Source organism: Siniperca chuatsi, linkage group LG6, assembly GCF_020085105.1.
Source record: "Siniperca chuatsi isolate FFG_IHB_CAS linkage group LG6, ASM2008510v1, whole genome shotgun sequence".
NCBI classification, from domain to species: Eukaryota; Metazoa; Chordata; class Actinopteri; order Centrarchiformes; family Sinipercidae; genus Siniperca; species Siniperca chuatsi.
Genome location: NC_058047.1, coordinates 31,261,779 through 31,289,633, shown reverse-complemented (window position 1 = coordinate 31,289,633; position 27,855 = coordinate 31,261,779). Strand labels below are relative to the sequence as shown.

Below are 27,855 nucleotides of genomic sequence, written 5' to 3'. Positions count from 1 at the left end.
TTGTGTTTTGTCAGGTTATTATCTTACCTTTATTTAGCTGATGCTTTTATCCAAAGTGACTTACAATAACTGTATTCAACCATGTGGGTACAACCCAAAAATTGCAAGAACCATGCAAGGAGATCAGCTTCATCAAATATGCTGAACTGTTTCAAGTGCTACATTTATAAGCAATAAGAGATAGAGAATGTTTTTTTGTTTTTTTTATGGGCCGAGTTTCTGCTGTCCTGATGTCAGTGGGGAACTCCTTCCACCATTGTGGAACCAGGACTGCAGACAGTCGTGATTTTGTTGAGCGGTAGCGGAGCGGAGACAGGGAGCGAAGGTTGCTGTGTCTGATAAGTAACAGACACGGCGTGAAATTCAAAAGAGGAAGTAGTGAAGTGTGGAAGCAAGTAGAAAGAAAATCTCCAATTGGAGGAGATTAGCAAACCAGTGCCACGCCCTCTGCAGGTCTGGGTGTGTGGGTGAAGGAGAAGGCTACAGGGGTGGAAGTGTTCTCAGGTGTGATCCAAGTCTCAATAAGCGCAAGGAAGTCAATAGATCGTAAGGAGGCGTAGCCAGAGATGAACTCAGCCCTGCGGGAAGCTGACTGGCAGTTCCACAGGCCTCCTCTGACCCTCTGAAGTGTGGGGTGTGTGTGTGGAGCGGGTGGGACAGATAAGATTTGAGAGGTTACAGTGATGTCATGAGCAGGTGTGTGGCCTATAGTGTCTACAAGAAGAGGGGTGTACAGGAATGGAAATTATACACAGATAAGGAAAAAGCAGGTGTATAGACAAAGCAAAAAGATACTTAGTTAACGTCTCCCTTGTCCTCCCATGAAGGAGTCCTGCGAAAGACTCCTTCTTCGTCTTTGTATAAAGAAGCTGCCGCTTCAAACAAGGAGTGACTTTTTAAACACAAGTGCCTATTCCTCACTTGGCTACAGAACTGTAGCTGGGTGCTAAACACACCCTCTGTTAATTAGCTATACAGTGACCCTAGTGGTGACAGCCTGGCAATAGAAACCCAACAAACCAACAACAGTTAAACAGATCAGGGAAGAGGTGTGATTTCTAAAAATCCTTTTTTAAGAATTTTTTAAGAATGAGGTCTCTTAACCCTACACTGGTTTCAGATTAGTTCACCACAACCCTAGGTGCAGTTAACCCTAGCTTGCAAAAATCCTAGACCAGAACAGATAATCTATAAACCAAGAACAAGAATAGACTAACTGATAGTTACCTGACACAGCACAATTTACTAATACCAATGGTTAAAATTCAATAAAACCGGAGCAGATTATAGTCAACTGACTGTTGTCTTTATAAATTTAGTATAATATACATTTCCACAGCACTAATTCCGTCAGTACAACAACAGAGTCATGTCAGAGTCATGTTATACTCACCACTCTGCTGCTCTGACTTTCTTTTCTCTAACAGAAATGTTATTTTCATTCTGTTTCTGTTCTGTTCTTCTCTTGCAGGTTATTCCACCGAAAGGCTGGAAACCTAGACGGACATATGATGATATCGATGACCTAGTGATTCCTGCTCCCATTCAGCAGGTGGTGACCGGCCAGTCAGGACTGTTCACACAGTACAACATCCAAAAGAAGCCAATGACTGTCCACGAGTTCCGCAAGACCTCCAACATGGACAAGTCAGTTTACATAGTCAGTTGACAGTTGATTGATGAATGACTATAAGATTATAATGCAGACAACCTTGTACAGTATGTGATTTCCATAAGCCTATCACTTTGATTACCAAATGAGCTCTCTCCTTGGACTTGAAGGGGGGGTGCTGATGCAAAGGGATATTTCCCAAACACTGTCAGAATTCGATAAGGCTAGGCTGTAATTTAAATACAAATTACATTATTTGCTTTTCGTAATAGTAATTTCAGTAGTATAGCCTCGACCCCTGAATCATGTCAATCCATGTTTCCTGTGCATGCAAGGCTATCAATATGCAGGGCTCGGGTCTGGCTCGGACAGAGTGATAGTTTTTTGTTTTGTTTTTTCATGACTATTGTGTGTATTTATCTTCATTTTAATTTATTCGTTTGGATAATAATTTTCACTATATATGAACAATTTAAATAGGCCTATAGACTGTTCTTTCAACTGCTCTTTACAAATAGTGTTTATTACTTAAAAACCAAACAGTCTGACTTCAGACTGTAATTATAGCCTATATTTTATTACCTATTTTGTTATCTTCATTTTAGTTTGATCTTACATTTTGTTATTTATTCATTTGATAATAATTTGCACTATATTACATGCACAATGTAGTTTACTTTAGCTTGTAATGAACTACCTGAACCCGTATTAGTTTGAAAACTCTGGGGTTACGTTGTAGTCTGGACGGGCGAATACGGAGATGTTTTTATACGATGAGCATTGACAACCACTGATAAAACATGACAAGCCAAAATATTACAGCTAAGCCTACATACATTTTCAGGGCTGTAGTGGCCCGCTGGGTGGGCATGGACGTCAGAAGCTTGCGCACAATGCATCCTGGTACATGTAGGCACTGCCAGCATGGCTCTGCAAGCAGGAGATCTCTGCTTAGTTGGTCAATATAGCATGCACTGAGGAATTTATCAAAATCAGAAATCAGAATCAGGCTTTATTTATTGCTTCAATCAACTGCATTTACCATCAAAATTGAGCTTTTTGGGAATTTTTTCCACTGAGGTCTAAACAGAAGATAAAAACAGCGTGATCTGTTCTGGCCGACCCCGGTACATTGTGCAGCCATAGCGCTGTAGGTAGGAGATGCATCAAATTGTAAATGCATGGTAGACTACAGACAGAATGAAATACAATAAAACACAGCATGTAAGAGACAAATAATGGTTAATGTATGTATGTACATATACACACACCTTAGAATAAACCATGGCAGTGTGTGTGTGTCCCCCCCCCCCCCCCCCCGCCGGTCAGCTAGATAGGCATTGCTGATTGATTCAATCCATTTTCAATTCTCAATTGAATTGACAATCAGCCCGAGCCTATACTGAATATCTCAAAACATTTCTCACTGTAGGTTCTGCAATCCCCGATACGTAGATTTTGAGGAGCTGGAGAGGAAGTTTTGGAAGAACCTGACCTTCAACCCACCCCTTTATGGGGCTGATGTCAGTGGAACGCTGTATGATCCAGTGAGTGGTAATAGGATGGATAGTGCCACCAACTGGAACTCACATCTCTTCATTGTGTTAAAACAGACCTTTCAATTTTATGCTCCCACACTCAACCATCTCTAGTAATTTCTTGTTTTCCTGATCAGTTAATGGTGCCATATGTTGGATTTTTACATCAGTGTCATTGCAACTTACAGCCCCTGCCGAATCCCTCCTTTGCAGGATGTGACTGAATGGAACATCGGCCGTCTCAACACCATTCTGGACACTGTGGAGAATGAGAGTGGGATCAAGATCAAGGGAGTCAACACACCATACCTCTATTTTGGGATGTGGAAGAGTGCCTTCGCGTGGCACACAGAGGACATGGATCTGTACAGCATCAACTACCTGCACTTTGGAGAGCCAAAGTCCTGGTACAGTCACAGACACACCCTCACACTGCTGGACAGACACATGTCACACATTGTTTCTGCTTTTCAGCTTCTCACTGCTGCGCATGTATGTAGCCCTAAAAGTTATATACTGATTTTGTACGATAATGAGAAAACATCCAGCTGTTCCCTTTATTAACAGGGATTCAGTGCTTTCTGGAAAATCTTGAGCTCTTAAATGCAGCTTTCCAGGCAATTTATCCAAGATACCCTGGAAAGTGTCCTGTAAAAGTTTTTAACAACAAAATTACAATCAAAAAGACTATATACAGTGGTGTGCAAAAGTGTTTGCCCCCTTCCTGATTTCTTATTTTTTTGCATGTTTGTCACACTTAAATGTTTCAGATCAGCAAACAAATTTAAATATTAGTCAGAGATAACACAAGTAAACACAAAATGCAGTTTTTAAATGAAGGTTGTTATTATTAATGGGAAAACAAAATCCAAACCTACATGGCCCTGTGTGAAATAGTGATTGCCCCCTAAACCTAATAACTGGTTGCTCCACCCTTAGCAGCAACAACTGCAATCAAGCGTTTGCGATAACTTGCAATGAGTCTTCTACAGCGCTGTGGAGGAATTTTGGCCCACTCATCTTTGCAGAATTGTTGTAATTCAGCCACATTGGAGGGTTTTCAAGTATGAACTGCCTTTTTAAGGTCATGCCACAGCATCTCAATAGGATTCAGGTCAGGACTTTGACTAGGCCACTTCAAAGTCTTCATTTTGTTCTTCAGCCATTCAGAATCCCCACAACAGCATCCAAAGAACTGCAGGCCTCACTTGCCTCAGTTGTCAGTGTTCATGACTCCACCATAAGAAAGAGACTGGGCAAAAATGGCCTGCATGGCAGAGTTCCAAGACGAAAACCACTGCTGAGCAAAAAGAATATTAAGGCTCGTCTCATTTTTGCCAGAAAACATCTTGATGATCCCCAAGACTTTTGGGAAAATACTCTGTGGACTGACGAGACAAAAGTGGAACTTTTTGGAAGGTGTGTGTCCCATTACATCTGGTGTAAAAGTAACACCGCATTTCAGAAAAAGAACATCATACCAACAGTAAAATATGGTGGTGGTAGTGTGATGGTCTGGGTCTGTTTTGCTGCTTCAGGACCTGGAAGACTTGCTGTGATAAATGGAACCATGAATTCTGCTGTCTACCAAAAACGCCTGAAGTAGGGGGCAATCACTATTTCACACAGGGCCATGTAGGTTTGGATTTTGTTTTCTCTTAATAATAACAACCTTCATTTAAAAACTGCATTTTGTGTTTACTTGTGTTATCTCTGACTAATATTTAAATTTGTTTGATGATCTGAAACATTTAAGTGTGACAAACATGCAAAAAAATAAGAAATCAGGAAGGGGGCAAACACTTTTTCACACCACTGTATGTATAAATACATTAGCACTGGGACAATGGGAACAATCATCAACTCATTGTATCTATGTATAATATTTTTATATATTATTTATATTAGTTTAAATGAACACAGTATTCAGCAAATGACTATTCACATACATCTGTAGTTTTTATATTTACCAGGAGCATTAGGCATGGTAACTAGAAATAGAAAAAAACTGGGGGGAAAAACTATTTTAAACAATTATCTAGCTATTATCTAGCTATTATTATAATTTACATAATATAGGTAATTATTAAATGTGGTTTGAAAATAGTCCAATGTAAATTAGTTTTGTTTTTGCTGGAGAAGATACATAAAAACAAAAGGAAGTGGTAAAAGTCTGGTTTCAGACCAGTAACTAGTGTGTTTAGAATCCTTCAGACACTAAACAAAGATGAACCTATTTTACCTATTTCTTTGTGTTATTGATAATTGTTGATGAATATATTGGTGGTCCCAGCCTGAAAGTACTACAGTAACCCTGCAATAAATGATGACCTTTTGTGAAGATGAGACTGTTCAACTGTTGCTGAGAGGAGTTCTTCTTCTCTGTGGTGTTACTTATGGTCTTCATTCTCCAAAACAACAAACAAACCTAAACGGGCAGAGATCTCATACAAAGTAAAACAAGCTTTACTCTGTGGCCAATATCACAGCCATCATTATATGTTATATATTTATATTTCTGTTGCTCTTCAGGTATGTTGTCCCACCAGAGCATGGGAAAAGACTGGAGCGACTTGCCAAGGGTATGTGTTCTTGCCGAACTCCAAAGATGGATTTTAATGTGTTTCAACAGGCACTCATCTCATTTGTCTCTAATCCCCTATGAAACTGGATCATTCACACTATTGCTACTCAAATTTCACCACTGGGTGCCACAAGTCACTTCTACTGGTCATGCTGATTGGTTTTAAAGAGGAAGTTAAAACTGCTTACAGTGAACCTCTATACCGTATGGAAAGTACCTCCGAGACCATAACAATTATGTTTACATGTCCCATTTAACAGTTTAACTTAAAATACAACCAGAGAGGGTCATCTTCACTGATGTTGTGGATGTTTTCCTGTATTGCCAGGTTTCTTTCCAGGGAATGCTCAGAGCTGTGAAGCCTTCCTGCGCCACAAGATGACTTTAATTTCACCCTCAATCCTGAAAAAATATGGCATACCATTTGAGAAGGTGGTCTTTCATTTACTTTGTGTGCACCTCATGACATTGTCGAGAAAACAGAATGTCTGTGTAGTTTACCAATTATCAGCTCTTGTAATTCTGTGTTGTTTTTATATTCAGGTCACTCAGGAGGCTGGTCAGTTCATTGTGACGTTCCCATTTGGCTATCATGCTGGTTTCAACCATGGCTTCAACTGTGCTGAGTCGACCAACTTTGCCACCCAGCGTTGGATTGATTACGGCAAACAGGCGACACTGGTACACAAAAACAGAATTGAAACAGCTGTGAATCTAAATTTAATGATTAATCACATGCAAAGGCCCCAGCTGCATCTATGTAGTGATGTTCTGCTACAAAATGCACAGGGATTGTGGTTCATGATGTCCCATTATTTTGTTAGCACACCTAGCTTGCAAGCACTAAGCGATAATCACCAAAACAAGACTTAGGTTACTTTCACACCTGTAGTTCGTTTTGTCTGGACCAAGGAAGAAAAAGAAAAACAATGTTGCCTTTTAGTTGTGGTTCGTTTTATGCTCACACAGACTTATTGACAGTTCCCATGATCAGCAGATGGATTTAATAGTAGTTAATCTTTTCAATTCAAAATCACACATCTGTCATCATAATCCTCTATCATCGTAAAATCCTGTGGTTGGTTGGCTTTGCTTTCACACCACAAACACACCGCACAGACTCTGACTGGAAGCACACCGAGACACTCCTTTTCAAATGGTCTTGGTCCTGTTGCCTTACCGGTAGTAAGGCTAAAATGTCAGGTTCATCCTGAGGTTCGCAGAGGTAATGGGGTTAAAATCAAAAGGGTTCATCCGCTGGGAAGCATCATTGTCCTTATCACGTGGGGGCATAAGAGGGAAGATCATGGAGAGTCCACATTTGAAAGGGTTCATCCTCTGGGAAGCATGAGTGTGCTCAGTATTTAATCTGCCAGTTAGAATTTAACATTGCAAGTGAAAACTTTGACCTGATGGTTGCTCTAGAGGAAAGGTCAGGGGCCCCTAACATTCCTAGGATCATACACTACAATATTAAAATATTCAACTATAAGTCAGAATATCTGAATTACTCAAGAGAATACTATCAACCCCAACAATGACTGCAACTGTTCTCAAAGCATTGTTTTGTGCTGCTTTGACTACCATGGTTCAAACCTAGACTAAAATGTTGATCTGTGTTTTCCTCCCAGTGTTCGTGCCGTCAGGACATGGTGAAGATCTCCATGGATGTGTTTGTACGCAGGTTTCAGCCCGATCGTTACAAGCTGTGGAAAGCAGGGAAAGATAACACTCCTATCGACCACTCCAAACCCACACCGGAGGCTGCTGAGTTTCTGAAAGAAGACAAGACGGAGCCTTCAAAAGAGAGTCCCAGTGAAGCTGGATCTGAGGAGCCCACTACTCCTGTCCAGGAGGACAAAAGGTCTGGATTTACACTCGCTACTAACACATGTCTTGCTACATTCACTGGTTAATCTACTGTGGATGTGAATTATAGGCCATGTTAATCATCAGTAATCCATTAATTGTTAAATGCTTATCAAATACTAAATGCCTGAATTTTCCTCAATGAAAGCTTTACTTAAACTATTTACATGGCATATTTGTGCAGCACAACCCTTGTTAAATAAGTATTTGAATCATAAATTGGATCAACATAAGTAAAACTATTTTAATCATAAGTGAGTGAAATTAAATGCCTTCAATCCAGAGGTCTAAATTCCAAATCACTTTGCTGATTCAAATTGTTTTGTTCAGTTTAAAGATTCGTGGTCACTGACTATGTAGTTTGTTCACTTTTTTCTCAGCTAAGTGATCACATCTCTGTTCAAATGCACTTCAGCACATATACTAGTAAGTTGTTACAGTACATTACTCCTGTACTTGTACAGACTGAGCTGACAACGGTGCTCTCAGTGAGGAGCTGCACTGCTAAAAGCTACTGATTCGGTCAGTGACAATGGTGATTCAGTAGCAGTTCACCGTGAAGATTCTGTGTTGAAGATTAGTACGTACATGTACTTCACACACCTCTACTTCACTCAGTTGCTTTGCTGCCACTAGTCTATAGGCCCTGACACACCGGGCCGTCGGTGAGTGTCTGTAGCCCTTGTTTTTGCTGTGTGTTCCACACCGTTGGCACTCGTCGGCCCTTGTCTGTGGCTTTTCCGGCCGGCTGAGCTTGTTGAATTGGCGGCGGAGGGCATCGGTGAGAGAAATCACTCTGATTGGCTGTTCAGGTTAAGCGAATTAGTGCACACGAAGATAAATATATATGATATTAAATATTATTTGTGTTGTTGTTATTGTGCTAACGTTAGCTGGCTAACTAGCATCTTGAACCCATCAGGAGATCAGAGATTTCAGATCAGACAGGAAATCAGACATTTTCTTGATAAGCAGCTGTTTTACGAAAGAGAGCGGGCAAACCTACATCCCTGGGGCTGCTGTGTTTATACCCGCAGTCCTGGGTCTTCCGGTGTTCTTTTCTGAATGACGAATGCAGACTACCGCCACCTGCTGGTATGAAGAGTTATTACCTCTCGCGCAGGCACAGAGCGTACTAGCGCGCTATTTGGCTGTTCGCTGTAATTGGTGCGGTGTGTTCTGAGCCCAGTTCCAATCCAGCCTCTACACCCTCTCCCTATCCACTCTCACTCCATTTGCGTGTTTGTGTGGAGGGTCCGCCACAGTAAGTGTTGTTCCAAACCAATAAGCCTTAAGTGGGAGTGGGTTACAAAGCCCTCCAACACAGGGTCTGCATCGATGCAGGCTTACCAACCACACTGCCTCTTTTGTGTCTAGTGTGGAGGAAACGCCACATACTTCCGTTCAGTTATTTCCAAAGAATAAGTAATAAATTGGCTTACTTCAAACAGACATTTGATAGACTATTTTCGTCTCCACACAGAGTGTGCTCTGTCACGGAGTGGGAGGGTGTAAGGACCAGATTGGAAATGGGCCCTAGTGTCACTCTTTGGCCAAGACACAGGCGACGAGAGGCAACGCAGCAGTCGGCTTTTGTCGCCGCTAGTTCTTTGACATCGGTTTGGTGTGTCAGAGCCTCATGGGAAACAGTGTTTCCCTTTGAGTCCTGTCGGACATGTCTTCACTAATGTCTCCCATGCATTAGTCCAAAGCCTCAGGCTGGGACAAAGCGTCAGCTTGATGCTATTGAAGCCTCTGAAGACATCAAACCTGAGCTGACCGTGAAGGAGACTGAGGAGGTGGAGCCACAGAAGGCCAAGCTGTCACGCAAGGAGTCTCTAACTAAAGTCCCTGTCAAGCCAGAGAAAGGTACCGCACAGTTCGTAGAGATCTTTTCTTCAGCTTTTGGGTTTTGTGTTCATTCAGCCAATGAGTAGAAACTGATCCTTAACCCTAAGAAAAGTATTTTTAAGATGAGAGCTTTTGTTTTCTACTAGTGGAATGGGCCGATTGCTTGGCCTCCGGTACTGCTGATTGCAGCTTTCTCAATATCATCGACCAACATCGCAGAGCTGGACGCAGCAGTTCCAGACCCACTGTTTTAGACGTACGCATGCGCCACCAGTTTTTTTTCCTTTTTTAAACTTTAATAACAACACAGTAATATTACCATACACCACCAGTTTTAGACAGTTTATTGAGGTGTTTCCGAAACATGAGCCACACCTAAATTATTAATAATAATTATTGTTACTTCTGCTTCTTTGTTAAATGGCATTTAAATGACTGAATGTAGGCCAAAGACACACTGCACACATGAAAAGCAAAATGTACAATTGTTTTGTTTTAAAAAAGTCAAAATTGGCAATTAAAAAATATGATTATAGACTAACGTTATCAGCATATGCGTCTCAAACTGTGGGTCTGGAACTGCTGCGTCTAGAAACTGCGGGGCGATGTTTCTCAGCTTTCTCGAGAGCCGCTCATCCAAACTACTTCACACTCGACACCGCACTTCCTTGGGTCCTCAGCAATACACCTGCCAAGTGTGAAGTCGACTGGATGAACGGTTGCCAAGAAAATCTAAGGACAGACATACATGTGTGTATTTTTTTTATATATATATTATATAAAAAATAAATAATGTGTGTGTATATAATACACTTCAAAACAGTTCAAGTAAAGGTAGTTTGGTCTGCTGCCAAAACCAAGATGAAAATTACAGAGAATCTAACTGACAACATCTTGATGAAGGAAAATGAGTGCAAATGAAAGGTACAGTGGGTACGGAAAGTATTCAGACCCCTTTAAATTTCACTCTGTTTCATTGCAGCCATTTGCTAAAATCAAAAAAGTTCATTTTATTTCTCATTAATGTACACTCAGCTCCCCATCTTGACAGAAAAAAACAGAAATGTAGAAATTGATGCATATTTATTAAAAAAGAAAAACTGAAATATCACATGGTCATAAGTATTCAGACCCTTTGCTCAGTGTTGAGCAGAAGCTCCCTTTTGAGCTAGTACAGCCATGAGTCTTCTTGGGAATGATGCAACAAGTTTTCCACACCTGGATTTGGGGATCCTCTGCCATTCTTCCTCGCAGACCCTTTCCAGTTCTGCAGGTTGGATGGTGAACGTTGGTGGACAGCCATTTTCAGGCTCTCCAGAGATGCTCACTTGGGTTGAGGTCAGGGCTCTGGGCCAGTCAAGAATGGTCAGAGTTGTTCCGAAGCCACTCCTTGTTATTTTAGCTGTGTGCTCAGGGTCGTTGTCTTGTTGGAAGGTGAACCCTCGGCCCAGTCTGAGGTCCTGAGCACTCTGGAAGAGGTTTTCTTCCAGGATCTCTGTTCTTGGCTGCATTCATCTTTCCTTCAAATGCAACCAGTCGTCCTGTCCCTGCAGCTGAAAAACACACCCCATAGCATGATGCTGCCACCGCCATGTTTCACTGTTGGGACTGTATTGGGCAGGTGATGAGCAGTGCCTGGTTTTTCCACACATACCGCTTAGAATTAACGCCAAAAGTTCAATCTTGGCCTCATCAGACCAGAGGATCTTATTTCTCACAGTCTGGGAGTCCTTCATGTGTTTTTTGAAAAACTATACAGGCTTTCATACGTCTCGCACTGAGGAGAGGCTTCCGTCGGGCCACTCTGACATAAAGCCCCGACTGGTGGAGGCTGCAGTGATAGTTGACTTTCTGGAACTTTCTCCCATCTCCCTACTGCATCTCCGGAGCTCAGCCACAGTGATCTTTGGGTTCTTCTTTACCTCTTTCACCAAGGCTCTTCTCCCACAATTGCTCAGTTTGGCTGGACGGCCAGGTCTAGGAAGAGTTCTGGTCGTCCCAAACTTCTTCCATTTCAGGATTATGGAGGCCACTGTGCTCTCAGGAACCTCGAGTGCTGCAGAAAGTCTTTTGTAACCTTGGCCAGATCCGTGCCTTGCCACAACTCTGTCTCTGAGCTCCTTGGGCAGTTCCTTCCACCTCATGATTCTCATTTGCTCTGACATGCACTGTGAGCTGTACGGTCTTATATAGACAGGTGTGAGCCTTTCCTAATCAAGTCCAATCAGTTTAATTAAACACAGCTGGACTCCAATGAAGGAGTAGAACCATCTCAAGGAGGATCAGAAGAAATGGACAGCATGTGAGTTAAATATGAGTGTCACAGCAAAGGGTCTGAGTACTTAGAAATGTAGAAATTTTTGCAAATTTATTAAAAAAGAAAAACTGAAATATCACATGGTCATGTTTTTTTCTGTCAAGATGGGGAGCTGAGTGTACATTAATGAGAAATAAAATGAACTTTTTTGATTTTAGCAAATGGCTGCAATGAAACAAAGAGTGAAAAATTTAAAGGGGTCTGAATACTTTCCGTACCCACTGTAGATCTGCCTGAAATGTGGCATTTATGTATTACTGTCGGCTAATAAAACGTGCTGATTATTATCTTCCAATAAAATTACTACAGCCAACAAAAGAAAGCCAAAGCTGTCCGGGTGGAACTCTCACTTTAGAATTTCGCACATTCTAACATGTCAATCTAATTAGAGTGTATTAGGCTAATTACACAGTAATTATTTGTTTCATAGGATGTAACAAACTGTAATGGTTCGAGACGATCTACTAGTATCAACAGTGGCAAAAATGTATATTATTGCTGTATTATTCTTTCAGACGCAGACAAAGTCACGGCGGAGCCTAAGAAGGAGAAAGACGCCAAGACGCAGACTAAATCTCAGTCCAAAGCCAGCACTAAGAAAACTTCAAACAGACGAAGTCCTTCAAAAAAAGAGAAGTACAGCGTGTCGGCTGCAGACGTCTGTCCTCCTGAGCCTGTTGAGAGCCAGGTGGTGGCTCTGTGCTCTGAGGAGGCAGGCAGCAGCGAGGAACCTCAGCTGGGCAGCAGCTGCAGCCCGGCACACAAACTGTTTCAGAGGACGCTGAGCCCCGCGGACGTCCTGCACGTTCACAGCTATGCCAAAGGAGACTATGCAGAGGGAGAAGCCCTGCCCAAGGAGGAGAAGAAGAGTGAGGGCAGTGACAACGAAATGGAGAAAGACAACAGACATTTTAGCAAAGCAGTGAGTGGACACAGATGTTACACACATTTAATACTGTTCTTAATTAATGGACCATAACAATGGTTTTTGCATGTTTGAGCCTCTCAACTATAAGTTGTGGACACTTTACACTATTGTTAACATTTTTCCAACCATTGGTTCAGTACACTTGAATCCATTGCAGTGATCAGCTCACTGCCTTCATGTAGATTTTGGCTTGTTATTGCTTTCAAGGATGCTCAGATGTCAGTTAGAAGCATTGCATCGATGAGCCACCAAATAAAATTAAAAAACACAACTAAGCAAACACAATATGATATGAAAAGAGTGAATGTGGATTTGTTGTTTGTTGCATTTAAAGGATGCCTCTCATCAGCCAACTCTTAACTCAAATGACGGAACATCCTTGAACACAACAAGAGTTTTTTTTAACAGTCCTTGCTGCATTGAGACACTACAGAAACAACACCTAAAGACAAAATAAAGGTGATGAATAGTCACTGTGATGGATTGGCTATGTGGTGCAAGTCTTAGGTCAGTAAGCATGCAAAAATGAAACACTACCAGTATGGTCTATTGAAAAAAATTGTCCAGCCTGCCTGCTGATGCTAACAGTAGGTGTGTCTGTCCAGCAGGTGGCAGAAGAGGTGGCTGCAGATGGACAGCCAGAGAGTGATCTGGGGCAGCTGCCAGGCCACCATCCACTACTAAAGGACGGCATGAGTGACGAAGGTCTGTCGCATTAACTGCAACAACTTGAGTGGGATGCCTCACCATTGTACTTAATATTGGCTGAATATGAATGTCCAATATATAGAAATGTGCTGTAGATCGCTAATATCCTCCCTCTAGTTGTTATTTGATCTGAGTCTGTATGTTAACTTTGCTGTTGTTTGTGCTACAGAGGCTCAGGAGTCCCCCCCAGTAGAGGAGGGTGGTCTTGAAGGGGAGAGCTGGGCTAAACCTCTGGCTCACCTGTGGCAGAGCAGACCTCCCAACCTGAAGAAAGAGAAGGAGTACAACCAGCACATGGGCTCCAAACCTCCATACTGCTCCATCTGCATGCTGTTCCACACGTACCAGCAGGTAATCTGCACCAGAGCAGTCACCAGGCATGACCAGTCATCTGCTGAGTCACAGCAACATAAGACCATGCACTACGTAGACCAGCAGCTGTCATGGAGAAAAAATAGTTATTTGTGCACATAAATTACTAGTGCTCAATTTATCACTATTATTAACATTAACTCGATTTGTGATTGAAACTGTACATGTTTAGAAAGCTTATGTTACAAACTGGAGGTGTATGGTTTGAAAAAGTGGCCATTTAGGAGGCAGGGAGGGTCTGAAGAAAGAAACAATCCAGTTGCATTATGGGAAATATAGGATCCAGTGTTTCTGGAGCCTACAACTATTGAATTTATTCCTTCATATTAATATTAGATTGAGATGTGACATTTACTCCATTTGGCCTTGTCCCCCCTTCCTACAGTTGCGATGCTATATTTAACATTGTTTCAGCAATACTGACCAGCGCTGGCTGCTATCAGTTAGCTGCACATATTTGTAGCCTCGTGTTAATGCCGTGCAAAATGAACAGTGACAGTCCACTGACAGTCTAATCTAAACAATCGGCTTGGCTTTAATACAGTTTTGTTTCGATTTTGGATGGAGATACACAGAGATACAGATTTGCCTGTTAAATAATGTTGTGTGTCTGTGACATCCCTTAAGCATTATGTTAAATCTGCATTTTCGTGGTAACTGAGCGAACTCGCTCTGGTGATGTGGACCATGTGATACGGGCTAACTCTCCAGAGCAAGTCATTGGACCTTGAGCTGAGATTGTCAACTGCTGTTTCCAACGCCAAGATTAAATTGTCAAGTTCAATATTAAGTATTGTTTTACATTATATTATGTCCTTAATAAATTTACTGAGGCTGACATTACTGTGGCATTTTCCAGAACAATTGTTCCATAATTGTGTGTACGTATTAAAGTAGATACATTAATTACAGTACAGTGCTGCAGATCTTGGCTCTTATCTAGAATAAGGATTACAGACTGGTAATATCAGGTTTCCAGTCTGCTAATAAGTATTTAAGTGCATCAGATTTGACCTCAGGTGCTATTTACAGAGCTACCAACAGAGATTATTGAGGATAATAACCTGGATGGGTGGAATGCAAGCAGAGTAAACTCTGTAATTCAGTAAGTAAAGGTTCGAGTGCAACGTGTTGACACCATAGACACTGTCCTTTGAACCAGTAGTTGTTAGTGAAGAACAGTTGCAGCTTTAGGAAAAGTCCATATTCAGAATAGGATATTACTTTATATATTGCAGAATGTTCCAAACTCCATGTTTCTGTGTGCTGTGCCTGCTGTCAGACTGAATGTGCGAACAGTGTAGACAGTCCTGTCGTGGTGGCTGGTGGGCGGATGCGGACCAAACCTCTGATCCCAGAGATGTGTTTCACCACCACCACAGAGGAGGACTCTGAGTGTGAGGAGCAGCCCGTCACACCTCATCTAGAGGAAGATGGAACCAGCCTCCTCATCAGCTGCTCTCAGTGCAGCGTCCGGTTTCACACCAGTCAGTACACACACACTTAAACTGAGAATATTGGTTGCAAATATGTCACACAGCCTATATGTACGTGAAAGTGTTTTCACACAAACACTGTCAACCTTACACACCTCTCATGTTCTCAAATTTCGGACAGCAACATTTGATGCCAGATCTTCGGCACAACACAACCACTTAAACCTGCACCGACTAAACGCTGCCTGTAGGTGGCGGCACGTGCTAACAATGAGTCTCTCAGCCACTACACCAGTGTGTCAGACGGTGTCTTTGTGTTTGTATATTCCAGGCTGTTACGGCGTGGATCCAGCCAGTGTGAGCAAGGAGTGGAAATGTGCGCGCTGCAAAGCCAACGCCATGACTGAGGTCAGTGAACTCTCCAGGGAGGATTTACTCTGCGCGGTTCGTTGTTGATGCGTTGGAGCCTTCTTTGTAGTGGAGTACTTAGTATTTATTTCTGACATTCAACTCTAATGGTCCACAAAAATGAGGATTGTTTGTACTGTTAATGATCTACATCTCTTGTTCTTCACAAATCAAATATCTCAAAATATATGAAATAAATTACATGAACAAAGTTCTGTATAAAACATTATGTAATAATTAATAAAATGAATTATAATTTTTTGCCCCTTTCAGCAGCAAAGCTCACATTGTATGCTGACGCACTTAGTTCTCCTCAGTTTTCCCCTCTAAAGCTGGTTAGTAGCGTAGGTAAAGCTTGAATGTGATTTCACTGTGATAACACCATTTTCGATGGACTCGTGGTCAGCCTCAGTTGAAGGGTTGTGCCGGATGGGAATGAGTCAAATAATCAGCGCAGAGTGATGCTGCAGTGAGCACATGTGGATACTTTGGAAGTGGGATATCTCAGCTTAAATGCACAGGCTCACATGTACAGTTAGCCCTTATGACAAAAGCTTTGATCAAACTGTGACTTCACTGCCCCGTTTGGCACCTATTTATGAGTCGAAACTGGAGGATCCATGAGGTCATCATAGAGTGGGTGGGAAGAGTTGTTTTAAGAGATCATTTCAGTCCTCAACCCCTTCTCAGGCTCGGCTTTGTGACAGCCTGCCATGTAACAGGATTATTGACTGTATTACCAACATCCTCAACAGGTTCTTTATGAGACAGCTGCTGCTTCTGATGATGTTGCTGGTAACAGTAATCCAGTTAAACACAGCATTTGGTAGTCTGAAAACAATAAACGGAATGAACGTTAACTGCAAGTTCATACATTCTGAGTTGACTATCCTCTGGAGTTTTAGATGGAAGACTCTGTACTGTTACTGTACTGTTATATGGTGTTGCACTGGAGATGGTTAGAACTGTACAATACAGCCATAAATAACATATATAACTGTTTGACCCACATAAACATGAGATGGGCAAAGCGCAGTGGGCAAGAATTTATAAAACCATAGTTTTAGCCGATGATAATGGCTGCAAATAAAATGGACTTTTAGTGGACAATTAGCTACAGTAATGAAAGATTTCACTCTTTATTGTTTGCCTGAACAGTTGATTGATGACATGTTCTTTTTGCAGAATTGCTGTTTGTGTTCGCTGAGAGGCGGAGCCTTGCAGAAAGCGAACAACAACAAGTAAGTTGTTCAGAGTCATCAGGAACAGGAAAGTACATCTAGTTATTTTGTAACATCTGCACTTTGATAATGGTACTTAATCATTGAACAGGATAACATTTGGTCATTCAAATCAAACTGGTTTAAAGTGCTAAGCTGCCCACTGATACACCTTAACAGCCAACAACATGCGAGTTCAGAGTCAGAAAACTGTAATAGTCATGGTCCAACTAATTGAGTATTACTGTATGTAGGGATCGTAGAAAAGGTTTCAGTCGTAGTCATCTGGACACTGTTTTCAGAATCAAGACGTTTCGGCTCCCATCCGGAAGTCAGTCTCAATTGTGAAGAAATGGTCTGAGAACTCCGAAATTTAAGCTACTCTGTGTTGCTTAAGCCCCGCCCTCAGGAAGGAGTCTACCTGAGTATCTGCTAATTACCCTGCTTAGTTTCACCTGAAACTGACCTAATAGTTTGCATGATGGCCCAGTAATCAGGTCTGTCGGCACCGAAGGGCACTGAGAGTAGCTGAGAGGATTACATGGCTGTAGTGGAGTTTATGATAGTCCGTACAGTCTTGCCTGTCTCTTCTCTGCTCTCTGTGTCTGTGTTTGCATGAGTGCTGAGCTCCCCACCCACACACATACACACTCAGTGGACAGCAGAGCAGAAATAGCAGCAGAGAGAATGAAGCGATCATATAGGTATCGGTCACCAAAAAAACATATTTATTAGTTATCGTTATCAGCCCTGAAAACATATCGCTACACATCTAGTATTATAGTATTTGTCATCCTAATTCTGAAACACCGTTTTCTTTTTGTTTTTTTTAGCTGTTTGCCCTAATGGGTAATGGTGAAAATTACAACCAGACTAGCAAGGAGTCATGGATATAACTTGTCAAATGACCGTTATCATGTTTGCACTAGTTCAGGCTCAGCATGTTGTCAGTGTTGTAGGATTTAACGGTTGAGCACAGTAGAACAAGTATCTCCAAAGCCATTCCGTATTTAACAGGAATCAGTTATCAATTAAGAAAACTATCAATGTCTCAATAGATCAACAGTCAGATTACGGTTAAACACTTTCAAAGGTGAATGAGGTTCCTGGAAAATCATTGAAAAGAATGAGCCATATAATACAGTATTCAAAATAAATAATATCACAATACAACACAACAATAGAACCAGCAACACAAACACTACATTGTAAATGTCGAATCTGTGCATATAGGAGATATGTGTGTGTGTGACAGTGTGTACTATTTAGTTTCATAGTGATTTAGAAAATGGACATAGGCAGCTTACTGCTTGATGAAGCCAGTATATCATTTGTAACGTGTGTGTGTGTGTGTCACAGGTGGGTACACGTGCTGTGTGCAGTGGCTGTGCTGGAGGCACGCTTTGTCAACATCACTGAAAGAAGTCCTGTCGATTTAAGTGGAATCCCTTTGCAGAGATTTAAACTGGTGAGTTCAAATAACAGTCACACTTTTATGGATAAGCTACCGTTACATTCTCGACTGAAAGCTGGTGTTCATTCAGTACGAATGTTCCGATCGAGTTCTTTTGGCCCTGATCCTGGTTCGGGACATCTCTAGTTTTCTGCAGAGTGGTCAGTATGACATGACTCTGGAGAGTATTCTGAATTTAAGACAACAGGTAAACCTGGAGAAAGTGGCAGGAGGTCTTCTTACTAAAATATGATCAACTACACTTAGTAGTTTATTTCTACACTAGAAGTAGAAATAAAGGCCAGTCGCTAATATAAGCTTGTTTCAAATAAAGGCTTGGTTCTCTCTGCAGGTGAGCATTTACATTTTAACATGACGCTTTATGCATTTACAGTACCTCTATGTCCCAAACTGTGCACCTCTCAGCAGTGCTGCAGCCCACAGAATTAACACGAGGACAGACTGGAAACTGAAGGAATATCCAGCCATCTGTACTGTAAAATCATGAAGGCCAGTTCATCTAATAGGATGTGAAATTATTAAGTGGAAAAGCCCAGCTGCACTCAAGCTAATACTACTCCTTGTGTGTTAGCTTCACCTTCATTGAGTCATTTCAAATCCACTGCAGTTTCCTGAGCCCTGGCTCCTGTGTTTTAACCTCTGCCAGAAATGTTACTACTGCAAGAAGCGAATGAAGAAGGCGTCGGGCTGCTGCGTGCAGTGCTCTCATGGCCGCTGTCCCACTGCCTACCACCCCACCTGTGCCCAGGCTGCTGGAGTACTCATGCAGCCAGATGAATGGCCCTTTGTGGTCCATGTTACCTGCTGTCGACACAAAGGCCCCACTCAGATTGAGGTAAGGAGCCGCTGAGGATCTGGTAACCTCTGCTTTAAGGACTTACTGTGAACTACAGATGCATTATTTACACTTTTGCCCGTATAGCAGTGAAAGCTTTGTTACATTAAGTTGGCCCAAATGTCAGAGAATACTGAAGCAGTTTCCAGTCAACATTAGTAAGTCAAAAAACGTGATATCTTGTATCTCCTCCAACAGCGCAATAAAGCAGCCATGCATGAACTTACTGTGGGACAGAAGGTGATATGCAAGCACAAGAATGGCCGCTACTACCAGTGTGATGTGGTGCAACTGTCTAAAGAGACGTTCTACGAAGTCAACTTTGATGATGGTTCCTTCAGTGACAATCTCTTCCCTGAAGACATCGTGGTAGGTTTCACTAGTTTATCTCAATCTTGATAACAAAAAATATAAACGCGACACACAGGTGGTAAAAATCTGGAATGTTCGTTTAAAATATGGAACTTACAGAGGTAACTACGGTTCTCTGAATTCCTGGATGACTGCCAGTGCCAGTAAACAAAGTGGATATGTCTCCTTGAGCTCTGCACAGGTCGATATCTCGTGAGCAAAGTCACGTGCGTGGTGTGTAGGCTACCTGCGCCGCCCAGCTATAAATACCTCGTGGTAGCCTGCAGCAGGCCTCTCCGAATCTTCTCGCCCTGAAAGGTTCTGAGTGCCCAGCAGTTATCCAGGAATTCACAGAACCATAGTTACTCCGTAACTTCTGTTCTGTTTCAGTCTCCCCAATCTTCTGCTCGTGTGCCACGATAAGAGCTGAACCTGTTCAGCAAGAGACTGGCTGTTTGATGACAATCACTGGTAGCCCCCTCTTTGCCACGTCTCCTGTCGCTTCCTCCTCCAAACCAAACAGAACTCTTCCCTCCTGGTAGAAAACGCTTGGCCAGTAATGGAGTTTGTTTTCCTTTAGCACCGTTTTCGCTTCTGATTATTCTCTTTGCTTTTTCATAACATCAGGCGTGTAGTCGTTCTTCCGAGAAGTTGACCCCCACTTCTGCCAAGCCAGTCCCAAAATGTCCTCCTTCATTCCGTAACTTGACAGTTTAGCTACACTGCATCTCGGTGAGGCGTCTGAGGGCGGCCACGGCATCACAGCATGATGCGCTCTTTCAACTCGTACCTCAAAAGAAGCAGGGAGCTCCGAATTTTCCCTCACCAGCTGTTCAATATTGGAAACCATAGATGGAGAGTTCTCCTCAGCTCCCTCTTTAACGCCATGGATTCTGATATTATCTCATCTAGAGCGGCCCTCCAAGTCCGTCAGTTTAGAGTCCAGGTGAATGTGAAGTTTCAGCAGCTCAGTAATGGCTTCCTCCGTAGCTTGTATTCGGGTGTCAGCGGCCTCAGTCCTCTCTTCAGCCTCCCCGAGTCTCTTGTTAGTTTTGTTGATTTCGTCTCAAATTACTTTCAGCTGCAGACCGTTGTCTTTCCTAAACTCCCTCAGTTCTTTCAGTATGAGGCCAAGGTTTGCGTTGTCCGTTGGTTCCCCACCGAGGACCGAGGCATGTCGTTATCCTTCATGGCGCTGCTAGTCTTCTTTGAGTAACTCGTACTGCACTGACCACAAACCTGAATCAAATTGTAGTAAAAGTAATTTTTTATAATTCGTTTATATAACAGACAGGCCTTTATTTCTAATTTCCTTTGTTCCCCAGTTAATGCAAACTCAAAACTCACTCCATGTTTACCTGTTGTCTTGATAAATTCAGTGTAACATCAATTTCCACAGCACTAATTACATCAGTAAAGCAAGAGGCATTGCAGGTGTTCCACTTTGCCTTTTTCCACAAACGATGTTAAGCTACCATAAATTAAACTCAACACTTCCTCGAGAATTTTCACATTAAAATTCTTGCAGCCTTCCCTTTATAGGTACGCTTTTAATGTGAAACATCACCACTGTTTATTGTTGTTGACAGTAGCTTTGCATCAATCAGGAGTAAGAAGAAGCAACTGGAATCAGAGTATGAAAACATTATTTCTGAAGATAAGAGAGAGACTGAGAGCAGTGCGGTAGAAATGTACATTAGATTGAATTTAGCGTGTGAGCTGTTGTAGCAGGGTACAGGTAACTCCCCCGTCAGTGGGTTTTTTACTTGTTCGTGCTGGCTATTATGTGGGTTTATGTCAGGTGAAACAATTCAGACTTAAATGTGGCATGTTAAGATAATCACTGAGGATATTATTAATTGTTTTATGTTTGAAATAAAATTGGGTGTCTCAAATTAGCCTCAAGCATAAGAAGCATTAACATTTACATTTAGATTTTACTTTTGCAAGTGCAAGGGGAGAATAAGCTTTGTGAATATTTCAATCCAGTGTAACACTATACGTATGTCCGGATGAATAAAATCAGTTTGCTCAGGACTCTGCAACGTGTGTTTTGTCTGTCAGAGCCGAGACTGCGCTCAGCTTGGACCCCCACCGCAGGGGGAAGTGGTTCAGGTGCGATGGACAGACGGCCTGGTGTATGGGGCCAAATTTGTGGCAGCTCATGCCATCCACATGTACCTGGTAAGAACTTTGTGTGTGTGTGTGTGTGTGTTTGTTTTGTGTAACCTAAAAAAGTTTGACTAACAGTTAGTATCCTAAAGAATACAGTTGCCAGCACGGAAAACTTTTCAAACTTCAAAGGTCTCCCTGCTCCTTCTGATCATGGAATGTGTATTATGTTGTTACATATTGCATCTTATAGTTGGTGTAAAATGTTGCGTAACTAATAGCTTTCATATATTAACAACCCCGCTTTTTTAGAATATTTGGTTTTGGAATTGGCCATTCTCAAAATGATTCGTTCTGTTTTAAACCAGCACAGAAACTGCCCCATTAAGATGGACATATTTTAAGTAGATTATAATATTCCAGCTGTATGTGTAGTCTTTGACTCTGTAAGCCACAACTTCTGCCGGCCTTGCAGTCTAAGCGGGCGTTTAGACAGAAAACAGCCCTGCATTAAAACAAGGCATGTGGGTGGGGGGGTGCTGATTCAGGTTCCGGTGAGACAGTACAATAGGATCCAGGAAGTCCAGTTTGAGTAACAGATCCATGAGTTTGAAGCCTCAGACGGCAAACCAATAATATGAGGAAGGATTTTACTCACAGTAGCAGTTATTTTATTTCTGCCTGGACGATCGCAAAGTAACCGGTAAATCCAGTGTTCATGTTACACAATAATCCACCGGGAATGTGCACTTATTTGGTGTATATGATTGGCCAATGACGTGCGTTGCCAGACGACCCTGTTTTTCCCCCGGAGCCCTGTGTGTTGGCATCAACGGCGTTCTGTTGTCTGTCTGAACGCGCTCTAATGAAGTGTGTCGTCCAGAGCTGAATCCGCCCGAGGACAAGGACTTGGCATGTAGTCCTTGTGAAGTAAAACTGAAAACAGGAACCAAGAAAACACAGAAGGGGCAGGGATAACCTAGTTTCTATGGGGGACATGTTTCATGAATGATTGGTTGACAGGTGAGCGGTCTGTGTCAGTCACTGTGAATATTCAGCAAATATTACAGTACCGTAGCTCAAGGAACATGTAGATGTTCTTTCATTTAATTTTACATACAGCACGATTTAACTGGGTAATGGCCGTGACATCAGCTTATTGATTTGTTGCAGTTGGTGATCATTTAATGTACAAATGTAACAAATCGGGCTCTGAAGAGACGACTTGGTGTGTGACAGTAGTGAAGAGTAGCACAAACTGTAATTTGGTGTTAATGGATTGCTTTGATTGCTCGGTGAATTGAGTGAATCCTAATTAACTTGCCTGTTTCTTTCTAACACCTGCAGCATCAGTAGGCGATTTGGGGGGTGCCATCCCCTCGTTAACCTGCTCAAAAGACGATCTGTGTCTGTCTCGTAGTGGCGCCTCACATTGCTGCGCTGCCATTGGGCCCAGAACCCCCGTTAGAAATGAGCACATTGCCTACTGTGCAGCACTGACGGATTGTGAGCAGGTCTTAGTGACTCGGAGCTGGTCTGAGCTGTCCTAAAGTTCGGACCAACGCACCCCTCGTTTTTAGGAGTTTCTCTTTACTCAGCAAGTTAGGAGCTATTTTTAGCCCTAGAACGTTTCGGGAATATAGCCCCTGGCCTTTGCAAAGCTCCTGTCTGTGGAATGTCCTGTCCAAGCTGGCACTGCCGGCTTTTAAACAACAGAAACCTATTGTTCTTAACTTGTGATGTGATGTTGGCTGCTGTCTTCTTTTCTTGTCTATCCTTATTTTTATTTTTTTGTTCTTATTACGAAGCACTTAAATTGGTATATATGAATTGGTATGATAATGCCCAGCAGTTAGAAACTGCACAGTTTAGCTCCATTTGTGTCCTGAATGTATTGTTTGCTACAAATCTGGAATGTAGGTGGAATTCGAGGATGGGTCGCAGCTAACAACCAAGAGAGATGATGTCTACGCTCTGGATGAGGAACTCCCCAAGAGAGTCAAATCCAGGCTGGTAAGTGGAACCCGAACAACACACACGGACTCCTTATTGCAGCTCATATGTTGGAACTTGCCAGTGAAAGACAGTGTTGTCATGCAGTCTTGTGTTTGTCTCTGCAGTCTAAAGCATCAGACATGAGATTTGATGGGATCTTTGAAGAGAAGGAGATCATCCAGGAGTCAAAGAGACAGAGAGTGATCAACTCACGTTATAGGGGGGACTACATAGAGCCTGTGATTTACAGAGCCATCATGGAGTAAGCTCACTCCCTGTCTGCTCACCCACACGCCACCAGCACTGACGGGCTGAACTGTGCTCACTGTACCTTAACTTAGCAGCTAGCCACTGAGAGTGTAGCTCCAGATGACTTCCTTCAGGACCCACTTTGGACTGTTCTCTATTTTTACTTCTTATTCATTCATCTTTGTCAAGTCAAAGATAATTCTATTTGCTTGGTTTGATTGCGATCCAGGAAGCAGCAGTATTTCTCGTTTGAGTTTTTCCACAGGACTCCACACAGTGCAGCAGGTTGGCGTCCAGCCCTGGCAGTACGTAGCTGTAGGAAGCACTCGAAAAGGGGCATTTGTTCAGTAAAGTAGCATTTTGACAGTAAGGCGCCTATAAAAACAGGCTCGGCTGGAGTTCAACTTTAAACTACAGTAATGTTAAATGAATTGCTGTTTAAAGGATGATATTAGCGTCATTTTATTTCTTTTCTGCTGCCATTAGTGCCTATGATACGGAACCTGATAGGTGTCAAAGGTAAACGTTTTTAATCATTTGTACCCTCGTATTTTATTGTAAATCGTAAATTTGTAAATGACTAAATTGTGCCCTCAAATGGCAGAATTAATTCTTTCAAATTAACATCCTTATTGCAATTATTCACTTAGTTCCTGTCCCCTCCACTCTCTTTAATTTTATAACTAACTTGTGTGCCCAAATGATTCATTTGATTGGTTGATTTGAATTGAGTGCTGGAATTATCAAAAATGTTTGGGGCTGCAACTAACAATTATTTTCACTGTCAAATAATCTGCCAATTATTTTCTCTATCGATTGATTGTTTTGTCTATACAATGTCAGACATTTGCGAAAAATGCTCATCACAATTTCCCTGAGCTAAAATTGACTTATTCAAGTTTTTTTGACCAGCGTCATTATTCAGTTATAATATATATAATAATATAAAACAGAGAAATGACGCACATTGGAGAAGCTGGAACCAGTAACTATTTGGCATTTTTGTTTTAAAGAATGACTAAAGCGATTAATGTTGATTCATTTTCTCTCGATGACTATCAGTTAATCGACTCAGCCATGCTAGTTTGATTGAACACAACTTTATTCAGGAATATGTACCATGTGAACATAATATAAACAAAAATATTTAGGCCTTAAAACTAGATATTGACAGGACAAGGCCACAACATTACAGAATAATGCAGGACCCTAACAAATTTACAAGTAATCAAATGACCACAAACGAATGGACACACTGGTTTTTGGGGACACGGGGGGGTCTGCGGCCTCCGGGCTGTCGCTTTGCCCGCTTGGTAATTAGGCCTTGCTGACTGGTACTGTCAAATTTGAGTTCCAAACCTGACCCGAAACCCGGAGCTATTCTTTGCTTGATCTCACTGATTACTGTTAGCTCGCCAGGCTAAACTGGCTACACCCTGCCTCTTTTGCTCTTCCCCCTGGGAACTGCGTATCTACTTGCAACATAGATGATCTGCGCAGTTAGAGAAAGAAATTTCGAAATAAATTACATTTGAAAATAACCATATCAACACAAGCCCTATCTCAACAACGAAAAAGGTCAGTGACCTCTTCAGTCATCAGCTTCATTACAAAGCGTTTAATAACGCACATCATTGAAACAGGTATTTTCCTAACACGAGTCAGTAAAGCTACAGTCTTTGGAATCCATCGACTCTTTACAGGCAGAAATCAGAAATCACTTCTCCTGGTTTGATCCTTTTAATTAAAGGAATACTTCACCCACAAAGTTAGCATCAGTTAGCTACTTGCCTCTGATAGCCTGGACTGATGCACAGGATGTTTGTACTTCTTCATGATCCTTCACGATAAACAACGTGGCAGCCATTTCTTGCAACAATGAAGTTACAGGTAGACTATTTTTAACAGCAAACACACACACAAAAACACTCAGCGTACTGGGAATGGTTTGACGTTTTTCTATACTGTTACAGGTACAATACCTGAGTTTCTGTGTCGATACCAAATCAATACTTTTTGGATACCTCACTAATTGAAGACTTTTGCAGATTTGTGCCCTTTTTGGGTGAAACTAAAGAAGTTCCTAAATGTTGTCTTAACACAAGTAGTTGTACAAGAACTTTAAAAACTTTAAACTACATCACCTAAAATTAGCAAAAATTTCACTTGTCATCAGGAACTATCTGATCAAAGAAATCTGACCCGATATTCACTGACAGCTTTTTGGTACTTGACAACTTTCATTACTCGGTGCTGCAGACACATTTTGGTTCCAGTCTGCATATTTGAGAGTTTAGAAAATTCAGGGTTTTTAAACAAACATTTTTTATAAGGACTGGTTGAGCATGGCTTTCATTCATGACCTTAGTAACAATAGTGCGACTGAATAGTCTTATCTCAAAGGTCCACTTACTAGCTTTTACTGGAGCTTTCAACTGCAGTTTGGAGCTCTGAAAAAGCTTGATATTTTTAAAAAGTGTAACCAAGATATGTATTGAGCAGACATTGACATTTTACAGTGTAAAACTAAATCTAGGTTTGATACGCAGTTTTGGACAAATTGAGCACACAAGCAGAACACTGCAAACCTGGCATGAGCAATTTAAAAGTTTTCACTGAGCAGTTTTTCATATTGTTTTGCTGTTTGAAAGAATCTCCCGACAACTTCAGTATGTCAAGAAACTGCTAACACTTGTCAGTAGACACTTTTTCCAGACTACATGATTGTAACAAATGGATACAAAAATAATAATATATGGATGAAGTATTTCTTTAAGTGGCAGCAATGCCATTTAAACCACTGATTATGAACTATTTACTGCATTCCTTTACATTTAATGTAGTACAACTGAATATAGCTTTTACATGTTGACTTGTTTTTACCAGCCTATTTATTAAGGTGCTTTGAGAAAGTAACCTCTGCATTAGACATGAATCTGCAGTAATACTGCGGAGGCTGAGGTTGATGATGGTATGTTCTATTTTTTCTACAGTATATAGATGAATTTTAAAGAATCCATTCAGATTTTTAATGCGCTTTATCTACCCAGTTTTTTCCTCACTCTTCTACTGAAAGTTGTGCATTGCACTTTTATTTAAGTCCAGTTTGCGAGGACATTTGAAAAGCTGTGTGCTGCCATTGCTAATTTGTTAAAAATCTGTTTTAGAATGGTAATTGTACATTTAGAAAACGTTTTAAGGATTGTGCGCCCTTCCCTCTTGGCCAAGCTCATTGATCACATTGCACTTGCTACTGGGCCACGGTGGCCTTCAGATGTCATCATTTGCCTGTGAACTTGTTCTTGTTGTGGTGTGAGACTGCAGACAGAGGAACGCTAGTTTTGTAGTTAGCCGTTGCCAATTCAAAGACCCTGCTTTCATCAGTCCATTGGAGAATACATTTATTTTATTCATAAAATATCGACAGAGTTGTACATGGGGAGGGGGGGTTTTCTATTCTATTTTATTGCGTTGTTTTGTAAAACATGTTCTACGTGTATTTTCACAGAAACCTGTGAAGTGTAAATGTCATGTGGTCTATTTTAAGATGTTACCTGTTGACCCAGGAGACGAGCTGTCCGTTCTTGTTGTCTCTGGAAATAACTGAACCTCCAGATTATCATTCAAGCATTTTGTAAAATTTGTTTGTTTCAGTAAAGAAATTTGCTTCAGCGCTATTTATCTGTCTTCATTCCACATTTACTCACTTCTTAGTTATATTTCTTGGCACCAGTTTTTCTTATAAGGTACCCTTTATGAAGGGTTTAGAAGTTATAATTAGTAACAAGCCTAATAAGTCACAAAGCCATTAACAAGAGCACATTTTTGGTTGCCAAGCAATGGCAAATCTCTAGCAAGAGATTTTGGGTCACTAATCTTCAAGCCTTTAATAAAGGCTTATGTGTTCTAATAAGCCATCAAGTCTGCAGTTAACGTTTGTAAAGTCATGTCAAGAGTTTCTCCCAATCTAATGAGCCATCAGCAAAAGTTAGTGAG

General features: G+C 41.5%; 1 protein-coding gene across 5 annotated transcripts in view; it reads left to right on the top strand.

Annotated features, from left to right (window-relative positions):
* Positions 1–27,536, top strand: part of kdm4aa (lysine (K)-specific demethylase 4A, genome duplicate a) — a 32,623-nt gene extending 5,087 nt beyond the window's left edge. For 2 of the 5 annotated variants that reach the window (XM_044200703.1, XM_044200701.1), the window contains exons 3-22: positions 1,472–1,647; positions 3,045–3,159; positions 3,364–3,557; positions 5,683–5,732; positions 6,063–6,166; positions 6,278–6,415; positions 7,366–7,598; positions 9,309–9,472; positions 12,287–12,693; positions 13,305–13,404; positions 13,577–13,758; positions 15,062–15,266; positions 15,547–15,623; positions 16,809–16,864; positions 18,203–18,311; positions 18,964–19,152; positions 19,351–19,521; positions 21,568–21,687; positions 23,536–23,628; positions 23,736–27,536. In XM_044200703.1, the coding sequence (XP_044056638.1) occupies positions 1,472–1,647; positions 3,045–3,159; positions 3,364–3,557; positions 5,683–5,732; positions 6,063–6,166; positions 6,278–6,415; positions 7,366–7,598; positions 9,309–9,472; positions 12,287–12,693; positions 13,305–13,404; positions 13,577–13,758; positions 15,062–15,266; positions 15,547–15,623; positions 16,809–16,864; positions 18,203–18,311; positions 18,964–19,152; positions 19,351–19,521; positions 21,568–21,687; positions 23,536–23,628; positions 23,736–23,876 (3,024 nt within the window). In that variant the 3' untranslated portion in view covers positions 23,877–27,536. Of the gene's footprint in view, positions 1–1,471; positions 1,648–3,044; positions 3,160–3,363; positions 3,558–5,682; positions 5,733–6,062; positions 6,167–6,277; positions 6,416–7,365; positions 7,599–9,308; positions 9,473–12,286; positions 12,694–13,033; positions 13,159–13,304; positions 13,405–13,576; positions 13,759–15,061; positions 15,267–15,546; positions 15,624–16,808; positions 16,865–18,202; positions 18,312–18,963; positions 19,153–19,350; positions 19,522–21,567; positions 21,688–23,535; positions 23,629–23,735 lie in introns of those variants that run through there. The other 3 variants (XM_044200704.1, XM_044200705.1, XM_044200706.1) reach the window with 3 other exon arrangements.
* Positions 27,537–27,855: the final 319 nt, after the last annotated feature.